The sequence below is a fragment of the Pipistrellus hanaki genome (genome assembly GCF_964339955.1).
Source record: "Pipistrellus hanaki genome assembly, chromosome: 4".
NCBI classification, from domain to species: domain Eukaryota; kingdom Metazoa; phylum Chordata; class Mammalia; order Chiroptera; family Vespertilionidae; genus Pipistrellus; species Pipistrellus hanaki.
This window is the reverse complement of record NC_140506.1, coordinates 40,348,174-40,374,719: the sequence shown is the minus strand read 5'-3', so window position 1 is coordinate 40,374,719 and position 26,546 is coordinate 40,348,174. Positions and strand designations below refer to the sequence as shown.

At 35.4% G+C, this 26,546-nt stretch overlaps 1 protein-coding gene across 2 annotated transcripts in view; it reads right to left on the bottom strand.

Annotated features, from left to right (window-relative positions):
• The window catches only part of XRCC4 (X-ray repair cross complementing 4), a 165,260-nt gene that overhangs the window by 41,807 nt on the left and 96,907 nt on the right, over window positions 1-26,546 (bottom strand). For both annotated transcript variants that reach the window (XM_084881375.1, XM_084881376.1), the window contains exon 7: window positions 13,847-13,994. In XM_084881375.1, coding sequence (XP_084737501.1) covers window positions 13,847-13,994 — 148 coding nt within the window. The remainder of the gene's footprint in view (window positions 1-13,846; window positions 13,995-26,546) is intronic.

The following is a 26,546-nucleotide window of genomic DNA, read 5'->3' as shown; positions in this document are numbered from 1 at the left end:
ATAGGTTAGGTTATCCCACAGTAGCGAATGCCCCAATATCTCAGTGACTTGAAATAACAAAGCTTTAAATTTCTCATTAGTGCCATATGCCCATCAGGGGAGGTGGGGGCTCCACTATGTGCTGTCCTCATTTCAGGACCTAGGATGACAGGAAAAGTACAGCACTGGCAGTGACTATAGCAGAAGGAAAGAGAGTTCTCTGGCTTGGAAATTAACCATGACACTTTTAATCAAAACTTGCTGGTAAGAACTAGTCTCATAGCCTCACTCAACTGTATCTGTGAAGTTCAAATTTACCGTGTGTCCAGAAGGCAGAGAGCTGGAAATATTCAGTGAGCAGAACTTTTGACTATCGCAGTCACCCAAATAATTGCTCTATTAAGATTTCATGTATTTTTTATTTCTCTACCTAGCCTGGCAGTGGAGTCAGAAACTATGCCTTAAAAGGCTCCCCCTCAAAGTTGTTCTGATTCAGTAATTTAAATTGAGAACAACCCAATTTAAAGGTGATTAAAATAAAGTAATTATATTCTATTGGAACTTTCCCCCAATACTCTCTATATTTTAAAATCCAGTTCTAATATAAAGTTAACGTCTCCAGGAACAGATAATTAAATTGTTCAGTTGTATTGAGAGCCCAGAAAGCAACCACCTGGCTATTAAACTCAGGTATGATCCATAAAATCCATCATCAAAAATGGACTGCATTCATTTTCCCACAGATGTTATTATCTATTAAAGGACAAAGCCTGGAACTCTGACCCTGCAATAATCTCTCTCCTTTTACCTTCAGCCTATTTGCTGTTTAAGGCCACACATTAGGAACCACTCAAGCACTGTTGCAGAGAAACACCCACCCATGCTGACTATTTCACTTTAAGACCATAACCATAAATCCCAAATGTTTAGGACTCTCAAATCTTTGTCTCCAGACCTCTCTTCTTCCAGAAACTCCAGACTCACATATCTTGATAGCTCTGCTTTGATGTTTGCTAAGTATTTCAAACTTAACCTAGCCCAAACAGAACTTTTTCATTTTCCTGCACTGCAGACCTGCTTCTTTCTCCGTCCTTCCCATGTCTGAAAACTGCAACACTCACCTAGTTTCTCAAACCCAAAACAGAAATCCTGCTGATTCCACCCTTCTCCTTACTGTCCTAAGTAAAACCCAACAGCAAGTCCTGGCAACTTGACTGCTACAACATCCCAGCATCTAGGATGCTCTCACTATTTCCCCACAGTCTTAGCCACTATGGACTCTCACTGGGACTGCTGTAAAACCCTCACCTCATGTCTCTGTTTTCATTAATCCCACCACCATCCTGTTTCCATAGTGAGAATAGCAATCATTTAAAACAAACATCAGACCATGGCATTTCCCTCCTTAAAACCCACCATTACACTCTGAAATTTAAAGAACATTGGCAGCAAAAGCCCTGCATGACCTGGCCCTTCCCTTTCACTGACCACAAATTTACAGCATTTATTTCTGTCTTTCCCTCTACAGGGGCCACCTTTCTATTCCTTCAGCGGGCCGGCTTTGGCTCACCAGAGCACCTCTGCATTGCTTGTTTTCTCCTGGGCTTTGTAGGCAGGTCTGCTTGTTATCTGGCTTCCCTTTAAATATCAATCCCTTACAGAGATCTTCCATGACGACTCCATAGAAAGAGGAATCACCACATCACTCTCTTATAGGTCACCTTCTTTTAATTATGTATTTCTTGATTATATGATATGTGCTTGTTTCACAAAACTAGAACTTAATGTCAACTGTACGCTCACTGTCATACTCTCTGTGCCCACATCTGTGCCTGGCTCACACTAGGTACTCAGCAAATATGTGTTGAAAATTACTTATGATTTGAGTATGCATAAGCTACACGTTATCAGCAAGCAAGTACTAATGTTACATAACATAACTCTTCTAAATTCATCTTTGGCCACTTTCTAAATATTCTGGAATTTTCTATGATAAAAATTATTAGACTATAAATTATTGAACAGAATAAAACATAGCTTACATGCTTCCAGAGTATAACTTTACCAAGACTAATTTACTTGACTTGGAAGACAATCTGTAGTCAAAACTGGACAGTTGGGACAGTGGAAGGGGAAAATAAAATGAATAAGAACAAGAGCAGCAGTACTAACCAATATTGAACATTTACCATGTGCCTGGCATATTATCTTTGTCACCTCATTAATTTTAATGAGGTAGGTATTACTATTCCCATTTTATTTTTTTATTTTTTATTATTATTTTTTTAATATATTTTATTGATTTTATACAGAGGGGAATTGAGAGGGACAGAGAGTTAGAAACGTCGATGAGAGAGAAACATCGACCAGCTGCCTCCCGCACACCCCCCCACTGGGGATGTGCTCGCAACCAAGATACATGCCCTTGACCGGAATCGAACCCCGGACCCTTCAGTCCGCAGGCCGACGCTCTATCCACTGAGCCAAACCGGTCCTGGCACTATTCCCATTTTAGAAATTAGAATATTGAGCCATGATTTAAATTTGCTGTCATTATTTTAGAAGTCACCCTCTTCCTCTAATCTTAATGTTATCTAGTCAGTGATGTTTGATAATATATCACTTATAACTGTTATGTTTAATTATCTGTATGGTAATTTAAACCACCCTTGGTTAAGAAAAACAAAGGTAATAATTTTTATTTTGTGTTATTTGTGTATAGCTACAATACTCATTTTAGTTAGGCATTCCAAATGCACCTGGAACTATTGTATCACATGGCCTCATTATTATACTGTTCAGAACAGATGAAATCTATTTAACAGTTTATATGCTATATATGGTCCCATCTATTGCTTAACCAAAACAAAAAAAAAAATCAAAACAAACCTCTCAATAAATAGAAAATATTATTCTCCTGGTTTCCTTGAAATAAGGATATATAGGTTTGTTTGGTTTTATACCATTATATCATAACTTCATTAGTTTGCCAAATGCATTTGTGAATACAATTCCTATTTTATTCTCTATAGTCTGGAAATTTTATAGTCATATATTTTTACCATAGGCAGAACACTTTGTAAAATCAGCACTATATCCATAACAAATTTTGACAGTGAAAAAGTTGATTTTCTCTGTAGCCCATAAATAGAATATCATATATCTGCAAGCAAGAGAAACCCCATAACTTCAGATTGAAATAAAAATATATGTTCAAAGGGAATATTTCTTGTGGCTGGAGCTAACAAGAACACTTACATGGAGGAAGGTTTCCTGAGATTATAGTACCCCTTTCAGACTGACAACCTTTCTTAAAATATGATTTGAAGAGAACTTACTGACTCAATTAAGTTCAAGAAATTTAAATAAATGAAAAGAAGTAAAATAATATAAAATTAATATTGTATATATCCATATACTTGAGCATATAAATATGCCAGCCTGGAAAATAAAACTTTTCCACACTTTTGTGAAATCAAAGCTCATGACCACCAAGATTTATTTATCCAGCTTTTGTCGTAGGTTGATTTCAAAAGACAGATCACTTACTTTAATAAAGATCACGTTTACCAAATACCTTTCAGTAACTGATTAGGTTTCTCAGGTCTATGGTAGTAAAAGGAGAGCAGCCTTACATGTTTCTCAATCCATCCCTTCCTTCCCTTTCCAACCACATGCACTTACAATCACTATCTTCTTCAGAGAACCCTTCCTGGAGTCCTCTAGTATCTTATCTTCTTTGACAGTCTGCAAACATTCCCTCCATCAAATACTAGTATACGGTTTCCGGGGAAATTTCCCTAAAGCACTGTTCATCATGCCATTGTTTGGCTCAAAACCTTGAACAGTTCCTTGTTGAATTCATGAAAGAAGCCCAAATAAATCAGCTTTGGCATTTAAGTCCTTTGCGATCTGATCCCATCCACCTTGCCAGCTGTATTTACATCTCTGTGCATCTCATGACATTGTCACTGGTCTCCTGTCTTCTTCCATGCATTTATTTATACACTCTTGTACTCTGAAAGGAAAGGCCTTTTTTTTTTTTTTTTTAAGCCAGGGGATACCTCAAGTTCTGTAATGAAGAGACTCAAAAAGCACCAAGGTTCAAGTAAGCTAGACATAGTCTAGAGGTAGCAGGGTGTCCATGGTGGATATGCTGCCCTGTCCCATGAGATTGCCCAGGGACTGTGACTCTTCCTCTCTTGTTGCTCTGCCAACTCCTAGGAGGTTTGCCTTAAATGCTAGCTAGATGACAGCCTGAGAGAGGAGAGAGGCAGGGGAATGTATGCCCAATCATTGTGTGGACAAGTCCCCAAAACTGTACATATCATGACGTTCACCCCTTCGCAAGGACTTTGTCACATGGCCAAATCTTCCTTCCTATGTGTGTGGGAAAGATAGCCTCTAGGTTGGCAGCCACTTGCCCTATTAAAACTTGGGGATGCAGGAGGTGGTAGGAAGGGGGTTCTATTATTAAAAAGAAGAGAAGTCAGGAGACTGGGTTGAATGATTAGTCTCTGTATTATCTTTCTTTAATTTATGTATTAGAAACCTCAATTTTTCTACAAAGACAAACACAATGCCTCGGTCTAGCCAGTTTTCTCTTACCACATGTCCGTATTCCACAGTCCTCCAAATGGAATATTGATTCTCACTACTCTAAAATTTCATAGTTATTATAGAATTTCAGCTTATATCCTACCTAATAAAAGAGTAATATGAAAATTAACCATCACTCTGCTATACCCACAAGCCACACCCACCAGCCACACCCACCAGCCAATCAGCGCAAGTATGCAAATAAACCCAACCAAGATGGCTACAGCCACAGAGAGCAGGAGAGAGGCTTGGGTTTTCCAGGCAACGGAGGAAACAAAGCTTTCTGCCTGCCCTTGCCAGCCTAGGCCTCCACTCAAGTCTACAAAGTTTCAATTATAGAAGGTAAACAAATCCAAACAGAAATGGCTACTGGCCACTGAGTGAGCAGGAAGATTGGCTCTGCTTAAGGGTACAAAGTTTCAATTGTAGAAGGTAAATAAATTCCAGATACCAGAACCTCCATTTGGGTCTCAGGGGGTGTGGCCAGCCTGCAAACCACCATAGGCCCCTCACTCAGGCTGCCCCACACCCCAAGGCAACCCCTATCCTGATCTGAGACACCCGTCAGGGCCTACTAGCTGGCCCCCACCCATGCACCAGGCCTCTATCCTGTCTAATAAAAGAGTACCCTCACTCCAACACACAATATCTGCCCCTATGTGTTCAAAGATGGCTGCCCCTATGTGGACGCAAGATGGCCACCACAGATGGCCAGCAGGGGAGGGCAGTTGAGAGGGACCAGACCTGCAAAGAAGGGCAGTTGCAGGTAATCAGCCCTGCAGGGGAGGGCAGTTAGGGGTAACCAGGCTGGTAGAGGAAGGAAGTTGGGGGCAAACAGGCTGGCAGAGGAGCAGTTAGACATCAATCAGGCTGGCAGGAGAGTGGTTAGGGGGTGATCAGGCTGGCAGGCAGAAGCGGTTAGGGGCAATCAGGAAGGCAGGCAGGCGAGCAGTTGAGAGCCAGCAGTCCTAGATTGTGAGAGGGACATCCTCAAAGGGTCCCTGATTGGAGAGGGTGCAGACTGGGCTTAGGGACACCCCCTACCCCTGCCGGCCCCATGCACGAATTTCATGCACCAGGCCTCTAGTATAGTAAATACAGTTAGTAAGAAAATATAATGTGATCAAAAAGAAAAAGATAAATGTGTGCTACTGATTAATCTTCCTTCACTGTTTTATTTCATATACAAAGTTGTTCAAGACAGCTGTGACAACTTCTTTATTCTATTTTTTTCTAAAAGTGGTATATGTGGGACAAAGCACTCAATAATGCTGATATAATAACATTGCTTCATTCAATACAGTAATAATTTATCTTCATTTATTACAAAAATATCATTTTAAATAGTAACACCCATAAAGTTGATCTACAAAATTATAGTTTTAGTAACTGCTTAGAAATAAAATTATTGTACAAGATTTTTAATTAAATAATGTATGTGTCCAAAAAATTTACTGAAAATATTTTTGAATAATGATGCTCAAATAAAACATGTTTGTGTTTTTTATCCTTTATTACCTTCTTATTTTGCCATAACTAGTTTATACCTTATCACTAGCTTACTTTCATACAAGCTTAGAACATGAAACAGCCATCACTTCTATTATAATAAAATATTTTATTTCATTTCATGATGTTTTAATACAAACTAAATACCTACTTAACATTTAGTTGTATACCACAGTAGAAGAATTAAGTTCTACAATTTCATTGTTAAAATATAAATTTTGAAAATAGCATACCTACCTAATAATAAAAAATAAGTATACCTCCTTTTTTTTTTCTTTTAAAAATATATTTTATTGATTTTTCACAGTTAGAAACATCGATGAAAGAGAAACATCGATCAGCTGCCTCCTGCACACCCTCTATTGGAGATGTGCCTGCAACCAAGGTACATGCCCTTGACTGGAATCGAACCTGGGACCTTTCAATCCGCAGGCCAATGCTCTATCCACTGAGTCAAATCGGTTTCGTCTCCCCTTTTTCTTTTGATATGGAACTATAAATTATTAGCAGGGAGTTATTTCCTTTTGATTAATAACCCCTTTGACTAAGTATAATGAATATTTACACATTATTCTATATTGGTAAAGTACTTAAAATGCCTGAAACAATAACTACTATCAAGCCAAATTTATAAAAATTTTTATGAAAGGAAGTCTTCTAAATGATAGGGGCACGATATATATGAAATATATGACAAATTCCCTTTATCTAAAATGCAGAAAAATTATAACAGATTTCTATTAAAATTATATCAAAAAGAAGTTCAAGTCTGTCAGTAATTTGAAATTGAAATGCATGAATAGCCTGAGGAAATTATAAGGGTTGTTACCAGGATGAGTAATCATGAAAATACTTTATTTAAATATGTACTTATTTTCATTTATAATATAGTATTCTAAAATTATGTTAAAATAGAACTTAAAATATACATACTTATAAGACCAAGCCTCTGATACATTTGATAATCATGTGTAAAAAAGCCATAAAGCCAAAGTTAATATTGAATATACTTTTAAACAATATTAACATTTGTCCTTTCTGTATAGTTAAAAATATCCATTCAGGCAAACTTTATCTGAAAGTGTAATACTGATTTTATTGCCAAAAATATAGTAATGTATATGGTCAATCTTTACTTAATTATTTGAGTCACAAACACAATTAATAAATCATCTTTGAAGTGCACTGACCATAATCAGTATATTCTGGAACAAGTCCAAGGGGCCATAAATCAAACATGCAGAAAGGAAAGTGAGAGCCACAGCCTGAACAGTTAGGTAAACACAGAGTGAAGCTAATAAAAACCCAGCTCGTTTTAAAACCACTATGGTGTTTACTTTTGCAACTAAGATAAACATTATGATAAAATTAAAGTTGTGTAAAAAATGAGGTTTGCTCATGATGACCAAAGTAAACATATAGCAATTGCACATACATTTTATGTTCCTAATTTGACACTAAAGAAGTTAAAAGTTTAGTTACCAAAAATATTCAAGAATTAGATATTTGAATGGGATAAATTATATTCTCCGTGTAGATTAAGCACACACACATTTCAAATATGTTGAGGTTTAAACTAGAAAAAAAGCAATAAATAGTTAGAAATTTTTAAGAATCAGGGATAAGTATGAAAAGAGTTCTTTTAGAAAGAATAGAATGGTCAACCATCATATTCTAAATTGGCAGATGCAAATGATTAAGTTGTAAAAAATAAGTAAATACTTGAATGAGTTGGAAGTAAAATTTTCAATGATTAATAATATAAAATATGATAAACTACAAACACATACATATCAAATTAATCAATTGCTTTTAAAACCTGGTTTTCCAATTGTGTTATTTCCTCACAACTTATCTTATTGATTAGTAAATAGAAGGAAAGAGGATTTGCTGATCTAGCACATAAAATGATAAGGGCTATCCTCATTTCCATAAGAATTATGAGGAAAGAAAACACTCCAGGGTTAAAAATTCCATAAACACAATTTCCTTCCCAGGAATAGGTTTCTAAGATTTATCCGAAACCCCAGGGAAAGCAGTGCTTTAAAAATAACAGTACATCATATTCCTAGAGTGTCCTACTGCGCTAGTGCTCTCATTCACATGATCTCATCTAACTTTCAGATTCATGTTGAAAGGTAGGCAGGAGGTATTAACCCAATCCCTGCTGTATAGTTCCATCTCTACCCCAGACTAATGCTTTTCCTAGTTAAGGATCATTTAAAGAGGAAAGTCTGCAATAAGAACTTTATAGTGCAGTTCTATTAACTAATCCTATATGTTACATCCCTGTTTGACCTCCTTAGTTTACAATATAATGCTTATTTGGTTGGGACTGGGGGTTGGCTTTATCTGTGGCCACCTCTCCTGGGGGCTGAAGCCCTGATTCTGAGACAAAGTTTTCATTTATAGACCCTTGTTCAGATGCTAATTTCAATAGCTCTTAAAACTAGTTTCCTTTCAAGAAGAGAACCCATAGAACTGAGAAACAAAACAGCTAGAACAAGGTAAAGCAGAATTTCCAAGCAGGTTGAAATGAGCTGAAACAGTTGAAGATGTAACAAGCCAAAAAGTATTAATGAAATAATTTATCTGAGCATTTTGTCAGATGGCCAATTTTATTAACTGGTTGCTAATTTCAATGAGACTGGGACATTGACTTAATTTAACGAAATAAGTAATGAATGGATTAACTAATCAATTTTAAAGTGATTCAACTAGTCTAACAGCCTACAACTGACCTTATGTCATATCAACAGAATGCTATTAATGGGCTTTTAATGTGTTCACTCTTTTTAGGATTTTGGAAGAATTAAGAATTCTTAAATTTGAAAAATATTTAAATGTAAAATTCTTCCTTGGTTATTATGTTGTATGATAAAGCATTACTTCATTAAAAATTTAAGCTGGTGCCTAATAGAGCTCGAATGTAGTGCTATTTCATTTAGACACATATTGTACCTTGTCTATCTATAAAAAGTAATTTTACAAAGCTCTTTCTTATACTCAGGATTTTACTATGTAAATATTAAAGTGATTTCACTATTTCTGTAGTTTTTGTCGGCTGGTTCATTTTGTTTAACAAATGGAATTAAAAAGTCATACCAAACAATTCTACAAATCACAATTTCAAGTGATGTAAAATAGAAAATAGCAAGGAATGTATAGCATATGGTTATGTTGGATAATAACTCTTAGTGTTGATGCTAGCTGACAGAACAGGATGACTATTGTTCAAGCATAATCATATTGTGTGAATCAGTCACACTAAATTTTTTAATGAGTGTTTATTAATGTATGCCAGATTTAAGGATTTCAGAGTCTTACTAGAAGTGAGAAATCATCAAAGATCTAAAAATATTTCTGAAAAATGCACTTACATTTACCAGTAAAAAGGTAAAATGGAAGTACAATTCTGCACCTCAGTACTGCTAACACATGCGAATTTAAGCTATTATCCCTGTGAGCACTCAACATAACTTTCAGTATGTTTTCAATTTTCTAGTTTCCTGTGTTTCAAAAGGATGAAAGTTTTTATTATTGGGAATCCAAAACTGTACAACATTAACCACTTTGAAAACAGAGTAAAAAGAGAAAAAGAAACAAAATACAATAGCTTCAGATAATTTTAATTATAATATCAAAGAAGATGACCAAATTATTAAGTTTTCTAGTCAATCTGATATTTTTTAAGACTTTTAAGAAGATTTAAATAACTACATCAAAAGGTAGGAAAAACAGGAGAAAAATCCTTTGTGCTGTGAAAAACGGAAATGCTATCATGTTGTGGACGAAAAGGGGCCACATGCTAACATGTCTAGCTCAGGGAAGGCCTTGCAAACTCAGAGACCTAAAGTAACCACAAAGAATGGTCTGAAATTAAAACTTTAAACTAAAAGCAGTTTATGGTGGGTAGTAATGTCCTAGGCCAGTATCTTCCCTAACAAAGGTCAATTTTTATCTGTCTATTGTCTTTTGTATCTAAGATAACATTCCTTTGGAATGCCAGAGTAATTCCCCCTTTTCCAGACCCACCAGTGCACCAGGGCTGAAACCCTAAATCCTCTCATTGTTTTATCATGTTAATTGTTGACTGTTAACTATCCGGTACCCACCTATGTAAAGATGTATGTATCTATCATTTACTTTTCATCCAATCCCAGAGGTTTCCCCACTTTGCTTTCTCCCACCTCCCTAATTTATCACCAGTGAATTGAATGTAACCCACTTGCATCCTCAATGTAACCCTCTTGTGTCCTCTCTTTTGATTGTAATGTATAAAATAAGGTGCAAAACTGCCATTCTCAGGAGATTATCTCAATCCCTTGAGATTTTGTTTCACAGCAGTTAACAGTTTGGCTCAAATAAATTCACAAAAATTCTTCACAGGTTTGTTTCTTACATTAACACTACAAAGAAAGGCTAAATTTTTAACCAAGGCCACACTACCACCTAGTTCTCTGAGTGGCCCTCATCCCCATTTCACTTCCTTCCTTCCAGCTCCCGTCACTCCCATCACTCAAAAATTTCACCTGGGGGCACACTCACAGGCCTTTCCTCTCTCTAAACTGGACTAAACTCCTCTTTATCCTTCAGATTAGTGATCAAATGAGGATTCCTCAGGTCATATCCCCTTCCCTAAATTTCCTCTAAATTCAAAAATCCTTCAAAAGGTTTCAAATATATATTTTTGTAATGATATAATTAATGCTTGCCTTCACTCAGACAGACTAAGCTTTATGAGAGCTGGGACTGTGCTAGTTGGCTCATCAATGTTTCCCAAGTGTTCAGCATGCAAGCATTCTGTAATGAACGATAAATGAATAAATGAATAAAGGCATGAGGGAAAGCCATAGTAGGATTTATTTTTATTTTTATTTTGTTCTCAATAAATAGCAGTATCTATTGTGCATATCCTTAGTCACTGTAAAATCATGTGGGGTCTTAGGATGCATGCACACCCTACTGCGGGGAAGAGGATACAAAGGAAATAGCATTGTGAGAGTCCGACAAAAATGTTTCACACCCAGTATATGTCTACAATTAAAAACAAGAAATGAAATCAGGCTTTCTAGGTAAATTAAATGGGATGTAATGGTGAATAAGCCATGGTAATATGAACTATAAACACAAAACTTTCTGTGCAATCTTCATGAATTTTGATTGCTAATAACTAACAAACATGTGATTTTTTTGGTAATTTGTGTTTATGTTTTGAAAGTGGTAAACTGATCCAAGTATAATAGATTTAGGTGCCAATATCTTTTCACCCCTAAGTAGCAACCTACCCACATCTGGGAAGCTACAGCTAAAGCATATTAACCTAACTGATAGACATATTGTTGATGAGAATTTATCAGAGTGAAAAGGTGTTTAGGAAGGTAGAAATAGGTAGTATTTAAATTTAACAACATAAGATAAAGGTTCAACATCAGTGCTTGAGCCTGAAGGTACACAATGATATAACTAGCAGGCAATTAAAAAAGCTAATATGGTTTATGTCAACTTTGTAAGTAAAGTATATAAAATAAGTATTGACATGATCATCTAAACCTGGAAAAGAAAACACATCGCCTTTAGCAAAAAGCCTAAATAAAACATTTAGTCTTTCATCCACATCTAAACTTCTTCCATCATTGTATCATGCATATAAAAAACCTGTTTAAGCAATATATGTATTCAGAAAATGTTGGTAACCTCACAACTTATATTTATAATAGTTCACACATCAAACAGAAAGACTGAAGATGCATCTCTCCAACATAAAACCAATATATTTCATTCTTTTTCAACACTCTGAAATCTTTATCAGACAAAACAATTAGACTAAAAGTTCCATGAGGACAAGATTATATCTATTTCCTACTTTCCTTAACCATCAGCATACATTATTATACCTGGCACATAACTGATATTCATTACTTATTTGCTTACTACTTGACTGAATGAAGTACATTCTGAATATTTCAAAGTATAATTTTATTTTTTCCATATTAACCTATAGGACTAGCTTGCTTATTCTAATGTTTGCAAATTGGAAATATTTTTTATTTATTACAAGAGATAATGCCATACTATGAATTCTATGGAGTTAGTAAATTTACATAATAAATAACCAGTAAGAGTAGTGCACACTGGGTTTTTACATATATTGGCTGAAGACATAAGGGACCCACCATAGTATACAAATGGCATTTTCAAGTATTAGTATATCAGGCCAATTGTAGAGAGAATAAAACCCCAATGATAAACAGACAAACAAAATAATTCCACTATTAACTATAAAATTCTTATGTTTATGCAAGAAACTAAAAAACTTTGGTCAGGCTGTTAAGTCTCCTGAAGGCACGGACTTCTTGTGCTTATTTGGCACCCTCATGGTCATTACAGAATTCTAAAACTTTTTACTCTCAAAACTCCTTTATACTTTTACAATAGAAGTTTTTGAGGACTCCAAGAATTTTTATTTATATCCAAAATTAACACTGCGAAAAAATTGAGATCTTTATTAATTCATTTAAAAATAAATCCAGAATATGGTAACACAATATATTCTTTATTAAAAAAAAATCACTGTATTTTCCAAAGGGCGGGGGGAGGGAATCCTTTGTGGTCAATGTCTTAACACCTTTACAAATCTGTGTGATGGGTGGCTGATTAAAAACTATGGAATTCTCACTGGCTTCTGCATTCAATCACAGAGACATGTTATTTCAACTGAAATACATGAAGAAAATCTGGCCTCACACAGGGATAGAATTGAAGAAAAGACATCTTGTGGATCACCACAAACATCTTGGGAATGCCCCAGGTCCTCATCATTCCACACTTTGAAAACCACTGATGTGTAATATCATGTCATATAGTTATTGTTCAATTACCATTTGCCAAATTAATGAAAATCTTAAAGAAAAATAAATAAATTTTCAGGCATGCATAAGATTTACACCTGTGTTTTTTTTGTTTGTTTGTTTATTTAAAAATATATTTTCATTGTTTTTAGAGAAGGAGGGAGAGGGGAGAGAAAGAGAGAGAAACCTCAATGATGAGAAACAATACTGATCGATTTGCTGCCACCTACATACTCCACACTGAGGACCACGCCCGCCACCCAGGCCTGTGCCCTGACCAGGAATCAAACTGTGATCTCCTCGGCTGCACCTTTGTTTTTTATTCAACTGATAAAAATTTCTTATAAATACTGATTATTTTGCTGCAATAAAAGGTTTATTAATTCAACTTCTTAATTCATTACAACTAAATTAGAATGCAGATTAAAGGGAGGGTAGTCAAAACTAGAGAGTAAACTATAGAAATAAAAAATGTGTCTAAATTTAAAAGCAATAAATAGGTGACTAGAAAGACATTTCACATAAAAAAATTATAAGCATAACCAAATCAAGTGGTTACTTTGAAATCTCTGTGGGTCTCTTTAAAGCAGTAAATTAGACTGAAATACTTTATTAAATGCAAACTGGATTCTAATATTTTTAGTATCTTATATGCCATTTCTAATTACTCTAAAAAACCACAAGAAAAAATTTTTGCTAATATTTTTGACACTTCTGTCTTAAATATTAATATGAATTAACTGAACACCAGGGAAAATATATGGATTTAAACATTTTACAATTCCCCAAAACCATAATTTTTGTTCGTTAAAAATAGCCTTAAGTTCAGAAGTTAAAATACAATTTTAGATTAGATATTAGATTTTTCAATGTCATCTCACTATTTTGCAAAGAATAAGATGACTTACTTTTCCTTTTCTTCGGACTGATGTTCCTGAGAAGCCATTTTAGGTTCTGTCCCGAGATTTTTTCCCATGCGCTGCCTCCTCTTTCTACTTGGTGCAATATCAGTGACATCAGGACTTGAAAGAATGGAATCATCTTTTCTTATAGTAGCTAAAATAAAATGACATAAAAAAATGTGATCCAACAAAATTCTGCATATAATCTGTAAGTATCAACTTGCTGCTTTAGCATTGATAAAGTGACACAAAGTGAAGCAAAACTATTTTTAATAAACCATACAGATTTGACGTGAACCAGTTACACAGAGTGTTATACTTTAATACCAATATAAAATATAAGGTATATCGAATACATGGAACAATTTGGGCAAAATGATCTTTGCCTATCTGGGCAACAATCTTTCCAAATGCATTACAGGCAGTTTGGTCTCTCAGTGCTGGGACTAGATAGAAGCACCTCAGAGGCACCTCTAAAAGGTATTTGGATGGAAAAATAATTCTACAAGAATAATATAAATCAAATTGATACTAAACAGCACATATTAGCAGGAATTGGAATTTCTAATAGTGATGGAGATAGTTACACAGACTTTTCCACTGTGAGCAGTGAGCACAAGAGAAATGTAAAAATAAATAAATAAATAAATAATAAATAAAAATACTAATAGATGTCTCTAATGTAGCCAAACCACTAAATTGCCTCTAAAAGTGTTTGATACACATGAAACAGAAGCAACAATAGAAACATGCTGGATTCATATTCTTTTATTCTCTTATAAACAACTTAGTTACAAAGAACCTTAGGGGAGTTTAGAATTCTTTCATTTAATACACAGCATATTCTGTTATAATACATATTTCTATTAAAAAAGAGCACCTTGCTATTGATAAATAATAAATAATATCCATATAATTTGGACTTTGGATGTCTTGCCAGTTCATATACTTTTTTTCCTAGCATGTTAATGGTTTGTAGTGACCAGGGCAAGCTTTCATCACAATTAGAGAAAGCTTAGCAATGTATAAAGGTTTAAGAAATTGAAGACAAGTGGCTAAAAATTGTGCAAGTCCATTGCTTTAGCACAAATAGGGGCAGGCCTAGTGAAGCTAAGAATCCTACACTTTTTGTAAGTTTAGCTCTATGCTAAAGCTGCAATTACAGCTGAACAACCTGTGGAGACTTTTCTCCCTTGAGTCAGATACTTAATTTTGATGAAACTACTGGAATCAAATGCATCAATAACTCTCATCTCCATTTAAGAGAAAGTGTGATGGAAATGGTTAGCTGACTGTGATGCTGGTTGCAAAGGTTGCTAATAATTAATGGAGTTAATATTTTTATTAGAATGTAACTAGAGAACTAACAACAATCTAAAACAATAGATTTGGTGTGGTTTTATTATTTATAGTATATAGTTCTGCAGAAGGAGTGGATTTTAAGGCACAAGTTTATCACATTCAAGAAGAAAACACTGAGTTCTCACTGTGCAGTCACGCTTCTCTGAGTGACCTGAAATAACTTGGACACAGCTGACTAATCTCTTGAAACTCTTTTTTTTAATATTTTTCCCCTTAAAATAGATACTATTTTTGAAAACACATCCTGGATACTTTGTTGTAGGTTTTATATCTGCTATTTTATTAATATTTAACTTTGTGAAGTACTTATTACCTTAACTTATTAGGAAACCAAGTTAGTTAACTTGCCCAAATCATACAGCTTTTGTTTTTATAATTTATCACATGACAACTTAAAAATTTTTCTCCCTACTGGTAAATTAGTCTTTGATCAAATATTAATGAAGTGCCCATCAAACCATAATTTACTTTCCAAAGCTCTTTAAGTTATCAAGACACATAAGTTCCACTATATTTATTGCACATTATTTTTATTTACCCTGAAAAATATTTTTGGAGAAAATAAGGATATACTTAAAAAGGTCATTGCTCTGAACACATTAAAACTGAATGATTTCCCTACTTTTATTAAGCTAGGAGGTAACTAAGGAAGAAAACTGCAGTTTACTGATTTCTTACCCAGTTCACTCTCACCTAGAATTGTTTACTCAGTCACATAGTAGTAAGCAATCAACAGAGTACAGGCTTGTTTATGAACCAAACCAGCAAAATTGTGTGCGTTAGAGGAAGTTTCAACTATAGATAGACTTGAAAAGTGGAGAAAGACTGCATTTGATGGCATGTTGGACATCAAGGAGGAAAGAATACTAAGTTTAAATTAAAATGTATGGTAAATTTAAAAACATAATAAAGTCACAAAAAACTTACGCCACTCATTTCAAAAACTCTAAACAATGGCTTACACACTGGCATCCAAAAGGATGTGTTACACGTCATATGATTCTATTATTTGTTGTAACATCTACAATTTATTTTAAAATACAATATTTAAATGTGTATGTTAGGCAAAGTTAGTATAACCCAGGTGTAGCTAGCATCTACTCAAAAATACACAGACCAGAAACAGTTGTTGGGGTTTGGATAACAATTCCCATACTCTTAAAGAGGCTACTAGAGGCTCTCTGTGCTCTGCATCTCAATCAGCACTTGATGGTTTACTCATCAGTATACGGAGTGTCAGAAATGTGTGTACGCCTGGTGAACACAGGGCAGGAAAACAAGCATGATGAAATACTGCTTCTGAGTGAAATTAAAGGCATTATAGATATACAGATTGGCTAAAATATTTAAGAGATCATCGGCACCATTTCATGAACAGGGTATAAACACTGTGAGGTCTGTTTACTCTTAGAGATGATGCCCTGTGCTAAATCTTAAAGTGGTTCTGTGTCCAGTTATGAACTCTGGACAATTGTAGTTGCCTGAAGCCTGGGAAAACTGCCTGATAATTCATTATCCTCCCTTGAAAATAAACATTTTATAGGAGGGAGTGACTGGGACACCTAAAATTTCTTTAAACTTTAGGGCAGGTTGGTGAATTATTTTGTGCGTACTTGCGAGTAAGTATTTAGTTGGAGATTGTCTGTATGGTGGGAGAACAACCTGATAATTCAGTGTCCCACCCTTCACATTTCTTGGTGTCCACCATTATTTGCCACAAACAATCACAACTTGTGTGTAACCAAGTGTTTAAAGTCAGTTCACTAGCACCATTTCCCCCCCACTCTCCTGACAAGGGTTCCCTTTTGAGTCCTGTAGCCACTGTCATGAGTGAAAGGGGCTAGCACACAAGCCAATTACTGCTGAAACTGAACGTGTCCTTTTTGTTTTGTGTTTGCACCATGGGAAACAGTTTTCCCTTCAGCTTATTATATAAATGTATGAGCAAGCTGTAAGATATTATCTTAATTTACATATTAATTTAGAATAAAGATTTCATAACATTTATATAGTCTTTAATAAATAGGAAAATGTTCCATCCCATATTTTCCTCTCCACCCCCTGCAATACCAGAAACCAGGAAAAATAGAAGAAAAAAACACAAAACTATTCCAATACCTGGTACCTATGTATTAACCTGCTTATTGCAAACAGTCTTCAAATGTGAACCCATCCTACCTCTAACCTCTACCTGTGCTAATGTTTAGCCCTGTCTTTACATTTGGTCTCAGTGCTGACGCTTTATGTCTATTCTGACATTAGATCCTTTCAACAATGATTCTGAGTTTCCAAACAAGCAAAGACGTTTTATATACAACAGAAGGGATCTGAACATCTATAAGAGGTCAAAATGGCTAGTATTATTTCACAACCTTACATAAACTGGAAGTTTTCAAATCCAGGCAGAAGTATATACCTTTTTATTGACAGGGAATCTTTTTCTGAGATTCCACCTCCAGAATTCTCAGTCTTTAGTATTCATCAGTTTCTGTCATGACAATGTGTCTTGCACCATTTCCAGGAATTTTTGGGGAAAAAAAGAAGAAAAAAAACAAACGATTGCCAATTAACTTACTACAGCAGAAACATTCATTGAGGGGTCCATGGGATGAATTTCAAGTTCTCATTAGGTTCACTGAACCTAGAAAATTGGGCTCTTTACAGAAGTTTTGCTATTGTGAGAGGTGGCTCCACAGAAAGACACACTGCCTCCCATCTGACAGAGAACTGCAGGAGTTTGGCAGCCGGAGCTCAGGCAGGACAGACAGAGGGCTGGCTCCCCGGGTACTCTCAGTGTCCAAAAGTTTGAAACAGCTGTTGGCTAAACTGCTGGCGACCTGCATAACTGCCATGAGTTAAACTACCTGGTAAACTTAAGTCTCTAACTATTAAACCCTTAAATCTCAGTATTTTTAAAGACATTTTTAGGTTTATAATTTGTTTTATCAGGGTCTCCTTATTATCTCCTATCTATGGATTTCCCCCTTCTTCATATGATATATAGCCTGACACACCGATTCTATAAAACTCTAAGACTGCCACACTTCATTCCATCTCCCCAGCCCAAACATACACACCTCTTTCCAGCCCCTGAACAAAACAAAAAGTTAATGTCCTGAGGCCATGGTCAGCAATCTGCGGCTCTTTTGCCCCTTGAGTGTGACTTTTCCACAAAATACCATGGTCTGGGTAAGTCTATTTTGAACAAGTTGTGTTAGAAGAAGTTTAAGTTTAAAAAATTTTGTCTCTCAAAAGAAATTTCAATTGTTATATTGTTGATATTTGGCTCTGTTGACTAATGAGTTTGCCGACCACTGTCCTGAGGCACGTTATTCATGGCAATGGCTACTTAGCCCTGTGGTTAAATTACTGAATAAGAGGCTCTGATCTTTAGGTCCCTTGTCCATGAAAAAAATAAATGTATGCTGTTTGCCATAGGCCATATGCAAACAAAAACCTTTCAGTGCTTCCCATGGCCTATAAAACAAAAACCCTAAGATCCGAGCCCTGAATTCAAATCCCTCTGCAATGTGATGGTCACCTACCCCTCTAGCCATACTTCCCACAAATCTTCTGCCATAGTATGTACATTCCTTCAAGGGCTTCAGGGCTCCACATCTTTTTTGTTCCTCACTTTCTCTGTCTTGAATGTCCTCTACTCCTCAATAGGATCAACTCCCTTCCAGCACAGCCCAGTTCAGTCATTTCAGTCATCTTGAGTAGTTCTAACCCACAGCAATCTCTCCTTTCTCTGTGTGGCTTACAGTTGAGCCACTCATTTTATAAGTGCTATCTCCTATAGTTATTCTTTGTATGTATACCTTCTGTTTCTCCAATTAGATTACAAACACCCTACAGTTAGAGGGCATGCTTTATACTTTGATACATTCCTGGCATTACTCAATGGTGTTATACATGAGAATATGGAGACCTGAACTCTTATTTTCAAATGTGTGTCATATTTTTAAATCAAAACTTAATTCCTATGGACCTCCAGATGAAGTGCATAAAAAAAAAAAATCAGGACTGGAAAATATTTGACATCAGCATTAAAGTATTATTAACGATATATGTGTGTCCTTACAAAAAATTAAATTGAAATTCACTTAGATATATTTGAAAATCTTTTAGGTTATATTCTATAGCTTCTTAGAGATATACAAGGAAAGTAATAATAAAAAAGATAAATGCATGGCTTTGGAAATTAAAATAAACCAATTTTCATAGATCTATCTTCTGTTTTATATATATAGAGTAGCCAATCCGCTATGACTGTTTTTGCTATTTTATTCATTTATTCACTTCACAGAGACTTAAGTCATTTTGTTTTATCTAAAAAGATATAAAATAATGAGGGAAAAACACAAATTCAAACCTTAAAAATACTACTCAAAGAAAATGTGCAACTTCATAAAGCATATTCTTTCTTACACCATGGAAAACACCCAAACAAAGCCTTGGGCTATCCTGTGCCTCTGCAGTCTGTCTTACTGACAGGCATGAAGATAAACCAAAAAAGAAACTGAGATAAGCTTGGTAACACCATACTTCAATGAGCAGTATCTTAAAGTGACCTATCTTATGGTAGTAAATTTCTAATCTTACCAAACAAGCAAACTTTGTTTTGCCTCACCATTCATCAAATAGCTCTTTTTCAAATCTGTAATCAGTTGTTACCCAGTTTCACAATCTAATCTGAGTAACTGATGACCATCTTACACAAAAGGTCAATAGTCTAACCTACTAATCAGCAATCACCAAAATAAATCAATAATTAACAACACACTGAACACTTAAAAGCATGTGTGTGTGTGTGTGTGTGTGTGTGTGTGTGTATCCATGTATGTACACTTTTCCAAAAGTCAGGCTTCTCTTTTAGCCAGCACAACGGGAAGTCAGACTTAATGACAACATGACATTGGAGTAACCTAAGAGGTCATCTGTGGAAATCCAATGCTCTCAATGTCAGGCACAGGGTGGACCACTAAAAAAAAAAGTACGGACTCCAGCATTAAAGAGATACAGCACTAAAAAATAATAAGTTGAATATATTAAGTATTATTCTATACTTGCAAAACAATCTGATTTTTTAATTAAAAAAGTATAATACCAAATTAACTGTTAACTTAAGGATTCTATCATTCCTTCACTTATTCAACAAATATTTATTGAGCATATTATATGTCAAGCACTATCCAGCAGACACCAGCACTATGTATTCCAGAAGTTTATAACTGGATAGGGCAGAGGGACACACTGTTTGCAAGAAAGCCATAGTTACACAAGCACTTATAAAGGAATTAATTTGGAATTTCTTTTTTTTTTTTTTTTTTTTTTAATATATTTTATTGATTTTTTTATTTTTGCCCCCCACCCTCCCTCCCACACATCCCCTCCCTCCCCAGAGTTTTGTGTCCATTGGTTATACTTATATGCATGTATAAAAGTCCTTCGGTTGATCTATTATCTCCCCCAGATCTTCCTCCCCTCCCCGCTGTAATTTGACAGTCTACTTGTTGATTTACTGTCTCTATATCTATCTTTTGGTTCATCAGTTTATAATGCTCTTTGTTATCCACAAATGAGTGAGGTCATGTGGTGTTTCTCTTTCATTGATTGGCTTATTTCACTCAGCATGATGTTCTCCAGTTCCATCCAGTTTGCTGCAAATGATGAGAATTCCTTATTTTTTATGGCCGCATAGTATTCCATTGTGTAGATGTACCAAAGTTTTTGGATCCAATCATCTGCTGACGGACACTTAGGCTGTTTCCAAATTCTGGCTATTGTAGATTGTGCTGCTATGAACATAGGGGTGCATATATCCTTTCTGATTGGTGTTTCTAGTTTCTTGGAATATATTCCTAGAAGTGGGATTACTGGGTCAAATGGGAGTTCCATTTTCAGTTTTTTGAGGAAACTCCACACTGTTCTCCACAGTGGTTGCACCAGTCTACATTCCCACCAGCAGTGCACGAGGGTTCCTTTTTCTCCGCAACCTCGCCAACACTTGTCGTTTGTTGATTTGTTGATGTTGGCCATTCTGACAGGTGTGAGATGGTACCGCATTGTTGTTTTGATTTGCATCTCTCGGACAATTAGTGACTTTGAGCATGTTTTCATGTGCCTTTTGGCCTTCCTTCTGTCTTCTTTTGAAAATGTTCTATTTAGGTCCATTGCCCATTTTTTAATTGGATTATTTATCTTCCTTTTATTTAGTTGTATAAGCTGTTTGTAGATGTTGGAGATTAAACCTTTATCAGTGGTATCATTTGCAAATATGTTCTCCCACACTGTGGGCTTTCTTGTTGTTTTGTTGATGGTTTCTTTTGCTGTAAAAAAGCTTTTTATTTTGATGTAGTCCCATTTGTTTATTTTCTCTTTAGCTTCCATTGCCCTAGGGGTAGTATCAGTGAAGAAGTTCTTTTGGCATACGTCTGAGATTTTGCTGCCTGTGGATGCTTCTAGTATTTTTATGGTTTCCCGTCTGATGTTTAAGTCCTGTATCCATTTTGAGTTTATTTTTGTGAATGGTGTAAGTTGGTGATCTAGTTTCATTCTTTTGCATGTGTCTGTCCAATTTTCCCAACACCATTTATTGAAGAAACTGTCTTGACTCCATTGTATATTCGTGCCTCTTTTGTCAAATATTAGTTGAGCATAGTGATTTGGGTTGATATCTGGGTTCTCAATTCGATTCCATTGATCTATATGTCTGTTCTTGTGCCAGTACCAGGCTGTTTTGAGAACAGTGGCTTTGTAATATAGTTTGAAGTCTGGTATTGAGATCCCTCCTACTTTACTCTTCTTTCTCAGGATTGCTGTGGCTATTCGGGGTCTTTTATTGTTCCAAATGAACTTTTGGAGAGTTCTTTCTAGGTCGGTGAAATATGTCGTTGGTATTTTAATGGGGAGTGCATTGAACCTATAGATTGCTTTAGGAAGTATGGACATTTTGATGATGTTGATCCTACCAATCCATGAACATGGTATGTTCTTCCATCTCCTTACATCTTCCTCTATCTCTTTTTTCAGTGTCGTGTAGTTTTCCCCATATAGGTCCTTTACTTCCTTAGTTAAAGTTATTCCTAGGTATCTTAATTTTTTTGGTGCGATGGTAAATGGAATTGCTTTTTTAGTCTCTGTTTCTGCAGTTTCTCTGTTGGTGTATAGAAAAGCCATGGATTTCTTGGCATTAATTTTGTATCCTGCTACATTACCAAATTCATTTATTAAGTCAATTAGTTTTTTAATGGAGTCTTTTGGGTTTTTTATGTACAATATCATGTCATCAGCAAATAAGGATAACTTTACTTCTTCTTTTCCAATTTGGATGCCTTTTATTTCCTCCTCTTGTCTAATTGCAATGGCTAGTACTTCCAGTACTATGTCAAACAGGAGTGGCGAGAGTGGGCATCCCTGTCTTGTTCCTGTTCTTAGAGGGAATGGTTTTAGTTTTTGCCCATTGAGTATAATGTTGGCTGTGGGTTTATCAGATATAGCTTTTATTATGTTGAGGTATGATCCTTGTACTCCCACCTTGTTAAGAGTTTTTATCAGAAAAGGGTGTTGGATTTTATCGAATGCTTTTTCTGCATCAATTGATATGACTATATGATTTTTATCTTTCAATTTGTTTATGTGATGTATCACGTTTATTGATTTGCGGATATTGTACCATCCTTGCATTCCTGGAATAAATCCTACTTGATCGTGGTGTATGATCTTTGTGATGCTCTTCTGGAGTCGATTTGCTAGAATTTTGTTGAGGATTTTAGCATCTATGTTCATGAGGGATATTGGTCTGTAATTCTCTTTCATTGAGTTGTCTTTATCTGGTTTTGGTATTAGGGTGATGCTGGCTTCATAGAAGGAATTTGGAAGTGTTCCTTCCTCTTGGATTTTTTGGAATAGTCTGAGGAGGATAGTTTTTAGTTCTTCCTTGAATGTTTGGTAAAACTCTCCTGTGAAGCCATCTGGCCCTGGGCTTTTGTTTGCTGGAAGCTTTTTGATGACTGTTTCAATTTCTTCCCAAGTCACTGGTTTATTGAGATTTTTAGATTCTTCCTGATTGAGTTTTGGAAGATTATATTTTTCTAGGAATATGTCCATTTCCTCCAGGTTGTTCAGTTTGTTGGAGTAGAGTTGTTCATAGTATTTTGTAACAATCCGTTGTATTTCGGTGGGGTCTGTTGTTATTTCACCTCTTTCATTTCTGATTTTGTTTATTTGGGTCCTCTCTCTTTGTTTCTTGGTTAGTCTGGCTAGAGGTCCATCTATCTTGTTTATCCTTTCAAAGAACCAGCTCTTGGTTTTGTTGATCTTATGTATTGTTTCTTTGGTCTCTATGTCGTTTATCTGTGCTCTGATTTTTGTTATTTCCTTCCTTCTACTTACACTGGGCTTTTCTTGTTGCTCTTTTTCTAACTCTTTGAGTTGTAGAGTTAGATCATTTGTTACACTTTTTTCTAGTTTTTTGCAATAGGCTTGTAAGGATATGAACTTCCCTCTCAAAACTGCTTTTGCTGTGTCCCATAGATTTTGGATTGTTGTGTTTTCATTGTCATTTGTTTCCAGGATGTTTTTAATTTCTTCCTTGATTTCTCTGGTAACCCAGTCCTTGTTTAATAGCATGCTGTTTAGTCTCCATGTGTTTGATTTCTTTGGATTATTTTTATTGTAGTTAATTTCCAGTTTTATGCCATTATGGTCTGAGAAGATGCTTGATATGATTTCTATCTTCTTGAATTTGAAGAGACTTTGCCTATGTCCCAAAATGTGGTCTATCTTTGAGAATGTCCCATGTGCATTTGAGAAGAATGTATATTCTGTGGCTTTGGGGTGGAATGTTCTGAAGATGTCAATTAATTCCATCTGGTCTAGTGAGTCATTTAGGATTGATATTTCTTTGCTGATTTTTTGTTTGGATGATTTGTCGAAGGGTGACAGTGGGGTATTAAAATCTCCTACTATGATTGTATTGCTGTTAATCTCTCCCTTAATGTCCTCCAGCAGTTTTTTTTATGTATTTGGGTGCTCCCGTATTGGGTGCATATATATTTACCAGGGTTATTTCTTCTTGTTTGATTGCTCCCTTTAGTATTATGAAGTGGCCTTCATTGTCTCTTGTTATGTCCTTCACTCTGAGATCTAATTTGTCAGATATAAGTATTGCTACCCCAGCTTTCTTTTCATTTCCATTTGCCTGGAAAACCTTTTTCCATCCCTTCACCCTCAGTCTGTGTGCATCTCTTTTTCTGAGGTGGGTTTCTTGTAGACAGCAGATGTATGGGTCTTGTTTTCTTATCCAATCTGTTACCCTATGTCTTTTGATTGGAGCATTTAAACCATTTACATTTAATGTTATTAATGATAGGTACTCATTTGATGCCATTTTTATTCTATACCCCTGTGTTCCTTCTTCGCTTCCTATTTATTTATTTTTACAGTAGACCTTTGAGCATTTCTTGCATTGCTGGTTTGGTGGAGATAAATTCCTTTAGTCTTTTTTTGTCTGTGAAGCTCCTGATTTCCCCTTCAATTTTGATTGATAGTCTTGCTGGGTACAGTATTCTTGGATTCAGACCCTTTCTTTGCATGACTTTGTATATTTCATCCCATTCCCTTCTGGCCTGATAAGTTTCTGTTGAGAAATCAGTTGTTAGTCTGATGGGGGTTCCTTTATATGTAACTTTCTGTCTCTCTCTGGCTGCTTTTAAGATTCTAACTTTGTCATTGGTGTTTGCCAATTTAATTATAATATGTCTTGGCGTCGGTCTTCTGGGATCCATTTTGCTTGGGACTCTGCGAGCATCTTGGATTTGTGTGGGTTTTTTCTTCTCTATCTCAGGAAAATTTTCTGTCATTATTTCTTGAAATACATTTTCCATGTCTACCTCGGTTTTCTTTCCTTCCGGAACCCCTATTATTCGAATATTGTTTTGTTTTGCATTGTCCCAAAGCTCCCGTAGGCTCTCCTCCTGCTTTTTAATTTTTTTTTCTAGAAGCTGCTCTAATTGGGTATTTTTTTCCATCTTGTCTTCTAGCTCACTGATGCGATCCTCTGCTTCTTCTAGTCTGCTCTTGATGCTATCTATTGAGTTCTTCATAGTAGCGATGTCATTTTTCATTTCATCTTGAGTCATCTTCATTTCCTCTTGGGGTTTTTTCATTTCCTCTTGGGTCTTACTCAAATTGTCAAATTTGTCTTCCATTCTTTTTAGCCATCTTAAGATCGTTACTCTGAATTCTTGCTCTGGTAGGTTGCTTGCCTCTATATCGTTTACTTCCTTTTCTGGTGAAGCCTGCTTTTCTTTCATATGCGGGCTGTTTTTTGGTCTCCCCATGATCTATGATGTCTGGTTGTGTAGTTCTCTCTCTCCTGCTTTGATTTAAAGGCACAAAATACAACACAACCAGGTACAACACACAAGGCACTGAATCGAAATGTGTTTGCGATATTAATAACCACCAATAAGGGTGACTAGAACCCAGCTAACAAAAACATGCAATCAAACAAAAAGCATAGGCAAATCAATCTTATAAAAGAAAAGCATACAACTTCAGTAAAGTTAACATTCAACATACAACTTCAGAGTTAGAGAGTAAGACTGTTTTGTTTTTTTTGTTTTTTTTTTTGTTTTTAGGACAACTGCGAGGGAGGTGTGAATGGGTTTGGAGCAGGTAGTTGGAAATTAGATATATACAAGTAGGGTGAAATTTTAGGAGTGGGTAGACAGATGGAATGGGGGAAATCTAGAGCAGGAAAGGGTTAAGATAAACAGGGTATCAAAGGAAAAGATTGGAAAGAGGGTGAGGGCATAAAGGTAGGGTTGAGATAGAATAAAGCGTTGGAGAAAGAAGGATAGATAAAGACTGTAGAACAGTAATCCTGAAATTAAAAAAAAATAATAAAAATTAAAAAAAAAAAAAAATATATATATATATATATATATATAATCAAATGGAATAAAAATAATAAAAATAAACAAAAGAAAATAAGATGAAAAAGGTAAATTAGTAGTAGTAATAATGTTGATTACATATACAATGTAATAATTATCAAGATAAAATCAAGTGAGGAAAAAGAAAAAAAATAGTTTCTTGAGTAAACGTTGCAAATAATGAAAACAAAAGTAAAAAACAAAAATTTAAAAATTAAAAAAAAATAATAATAAAATTTTAAAAATTTAATTAAAATTAGCAGTAATGAAGGTCATTCGCTTCCTCTATTGTTATGATCCAGTCCTGATTTTTAGGCAGGTTTTGCTTTGTTTTTATTACACTAGAGTCAATTTGTGAATTAGCCTCTGGGGGCAGTGTTTCTAGGTTGACTTCCCAGACT